Consider the following 3,430-nt stretch of genomic DNA (forward strand, 5'->3'; position numbering starts at 1 on the left):
TGCATTCCAGCCTGGGTGACAGAGTGAGACACCATCTCAAAAAAAAAAAAAAAAGAAAAAAATTCTAATGTGTATCGAGATTGAGAACCACACTTCTAATGATGACCTGAGGAAATGTTTTTAAATTCACTCCTAAGTTGCCTTTAAATGCAACTCAAAGGATACTTACTCAATGGCATAGAATCTAAGTTTTCGTCCCACTTCCAAGAGCGGGAGGCTAGGTAGAAGATGACCCCGCTTTGGAGGTAGGAACAGAACAGGGAATCCAGGCTGTATGAGGAAGTCAAAGTCAGTGTTGCTACTAAATATAATCCTAAGGTCATGAGAGCAATAGACTTCATGGCCTTAGCACAGGGCGAAGAGTGGGAATGCGGGCCACAGATTAATTTTCTTCCTCCTGAAGAAAACAAAATGCTGGAAGAATTCCTCTTTATCATGTGTTCAGAGCACAAGTTAGCCTGTGACTCTTCAAAATACAAACACAGGCCGGGCGCTGTGGCTCATGCCTGTAATCCCAGCACTTTGGGAGGACAAGGCGGGTGGATCAAAAGGTCAGGAGATCAAGACTATCCTGGCCAACACAGTGAAACCCCGTCTCTACTAAAAATACAAAAAATTACCCAGATGTGGTGGCGGGCGCCTGTTGTCCCAGCTACTTGGGAGGCTGAGGTAGGAGAGTGGCGTAAACCTGGGAGGCGGAGCTTGCAGTGAGCCAAGATCGCGCCACTGCACTCCAGCCTGGGAGACAGAGCCAGACGCCGTCTCAAAAAAACACAAACAAAAAACAACACACACATAAAGCAAACCTTCAAAACAATTATGTTGAGCAGATAAGTGCAAACTAATGATCCCTTCCCTCTCTTTGGGCTGCTGGAACCACTCTGTATTAGTCTCAGAGGCAGGATGACTTTATGATTCATCAGGTCTGCACTTGATTTTTAAAAACACATTTTATGGGCAAGCATTAGGTCAGCAGAAGCTTCCTTCCCAGTTGGCATATTTCATAAATCAGATGCAGAAAACACTTGGAGGCAAGCCCATGCTGGATATTCAGGGCTGTGTCTGGAAGTCAAGGTCACTATCATTACATTCCAAGTCAAGAGCAATGGCCTCAATGGTCTCAACTCCGAGGCAATGTCCTTACCTGAGGCCCACGATGAAAACGGGGTTTTAAGCAAAATGGAGGGTCCCACCTCCCCAAAGGAGTCTCCTGCTCCCTTCTGGCATGATGAGACCTGCCTGACGCTAGCCCCAGGATCGAGGGTGGCTAGCATTTCATAGGCGCCATGTGCCAGGCGGTGTTCTAAGTGCTTCGTGCATATCCTCACCCCTGAGGTATTTGGGTGAACCACACTTGCTAACTTGCCAAAGACCACATGATGGTCAAATAAGAAGCAGAACTCACAGTATAAGGCTCATGCTGGGACAGTACCAGGTTCAATTTCCATGGAGAAAAAGGAAATCTAGGAAACAGGTCAGGAGGGAGGCTGGGAGGCCATAGGAGGCAGAGCTGATGGTGTTGCCAGGTGGCTCCTCTCCTCCCCAACCGCCTATCCCAGCTCATCTCAGCTGCTTGCCCTCTCACCCTCTCCTTGGAAAAACATCCCGGCCGTCGGGGCCTGGAATGCGCCAGCATTAGCCACACCCCTCTGGCCTGACGTGTACGGCTGTGCCAACGTGTAGGAGGAGGCGAGTGGCTTCCACCCTGGTGCCAAGGTCTATGGAGCCGGCAGACTGGGGAGGACAGTCTGGCTGACAGAGGTGGCCTGCCTTGCAGCTGGAAGCGCTTATATAAGGATCACTATGCAATGTGGCTGCTTCGCACAGCCTTGCGCCTCAGGACGAGCTTCTGAAGGTTGCTAAAATGCAGTTCTGTGAAGTTAGTACTGCAGAGGAAGGTACCATCCAGATGGAGGTGTTCTGACTCAGGGACGCCCTACTCAACTGGCCAGACTTGGAGAGCTGTAGCCAGTACATCATAAGCATAGTCCTTCCACAAGCCATGCTCAAGGGGGTTGAAGGACGAACCCTGCCCCCAAGGGAATGCTTAACCACATGGGGATTGTAGTGCTTTGGCTCTGGGTTCTTATGGACTACTGTCACCCACATTTTCCACTCCTTAGTTTCAAATATTACAAGAGGCATGGTTTAGAAACGTGACACTGTTAGCTACTTGAGCAGAACTTGGAACAGCAGCTGGATGGCAGACAGTGCCAGATGGAGGCCTTAGGGTGAGAAGCAGCTGAGTGATGAGGGTTAGAAGCAGCACCATTTAGCTGTGTAAGAGGCAGAGGGAGGATGGATCACAGCTGACCTCTGACCTAGTCTAGGACGGGCACCCTGCCCTCCAGCTGTGGTGTTGGCAAGACAGGGTTGGTGGCTGTGTGGTGTTAGGAAAGCCAAGTGGCCATAAGTCACCAGTCCTCTCTATTTTAAAGGCACAGGCGTTTCTTCTCCAGGTCTTGCCTGGGCAGTCCTTTCCCTTTACCCTTGAGAATCCTGAGGTTTAAACACGGGAGGAGGTGAAACCCTCCTACGTTGCAGGTGAGAACATTTAATAACGCAGCCACACTTTAGCTGCCTGACTGGTGCCATCATGGGTTGCATGCATGCTCCTGGGAAGGGCCTGTCCCAGTTGGTTTTGCCCTATTGCCATAGCGTCCCCACTTGGCTGAAGTTGACATCTGATGACGTGAAGGAGCAGATTTACAGACTGGCCAAGAAGGGCCTGACTCCTTCACAAATCGGTGTGATCCTGAGAGATTCACACGGTGCTGCACAAGTACGTTTTGTGACAGGCAATAACATCTTAAGACTTCTTAAGTCTAAGGGACTTGCTCCTGATCTCCCTGAAGATCTCTACCATTTAATTAAGAAAGCAGTTGCTGTTCAAAAACATCCTGAGAGCAGCAGAAAGAATAAGGATGCTAAATTCCGTCTGATTCTGATAGAGAGCTGGATTCACCACTTGGCTCGATACTGTAAGACCAAGCGAATTCTCCCTCCCAGTGGGAAATATCAATCATCTACAGCCTCTGCCCTGGTCGCATATATTTGTCTAGGTACTCAAGCAATAAAATGATTGTTTAACGACAACTGTAACAAAAGCCAATAACGTAGCCACCGTGAAAAACAGGTTAGTGGTTTCTCAAAGCAGTAAACAGAGTTACCATGTGACTCAGCAATTCCACTCCTAGTTGGAATTAAAAAACATGTCCACACAAAAGCTTAAAGTTCACATCAGCATCATTCATAATAGCCAAAAAGTGAAACAACCCAGATGTTCATCAGCTGATGAATGGATAAACAAAGTTTGGTATATTCAAATAGTGGAGTATTACTCAGCCATAAAAAAGGAATGAAGTACAGACATATGCCACAAAGGGGACAAACCACGAAAACACTATGCTAAATGAAAAAAGTTAGACAC

The 3,430-nt window shown here is 48.0% G+C and overlaps 1 protein-coding gene across 1 annotated transcript; it reads left to right on the forward strand.

Annotated features, from left to right (window-relative positions):
• Positions 1-734: 734 nt before the first annotated feature.
• LOC101003986 (40S ribosomal protein S13-like) lies at positions 735-3,090 on the forward strand. The gene has a single exon (XM_021940294.2). It carries the CDS (start codon positions 2,597-2,599, stop codon positions 3,080-3,082), a length of 486 nt encoding a protein of 161 aa, XP_021795986.2. The 5' UTR covers positions 735-2,596; the 3' UTR covers positions 3,083-3,090.
• The last annotated feature ends 340 nt before the right edge of the window (positions 3,091-3,430 follow it).

The sequence above is a fragment of the Papio anubis genome, chromosome 7 (assembly GCF_008728515.1).
Source record: "Papio anubis isolate 15944 chromosome 7, Panubis1.0, whole genome shotgun sequence".
Taxonomy (NCBI): Eukaryota; Metazoa; Chordata; class Mammalia; order Primates; family Cercopithecidae; genus Papio; species Papio anubis.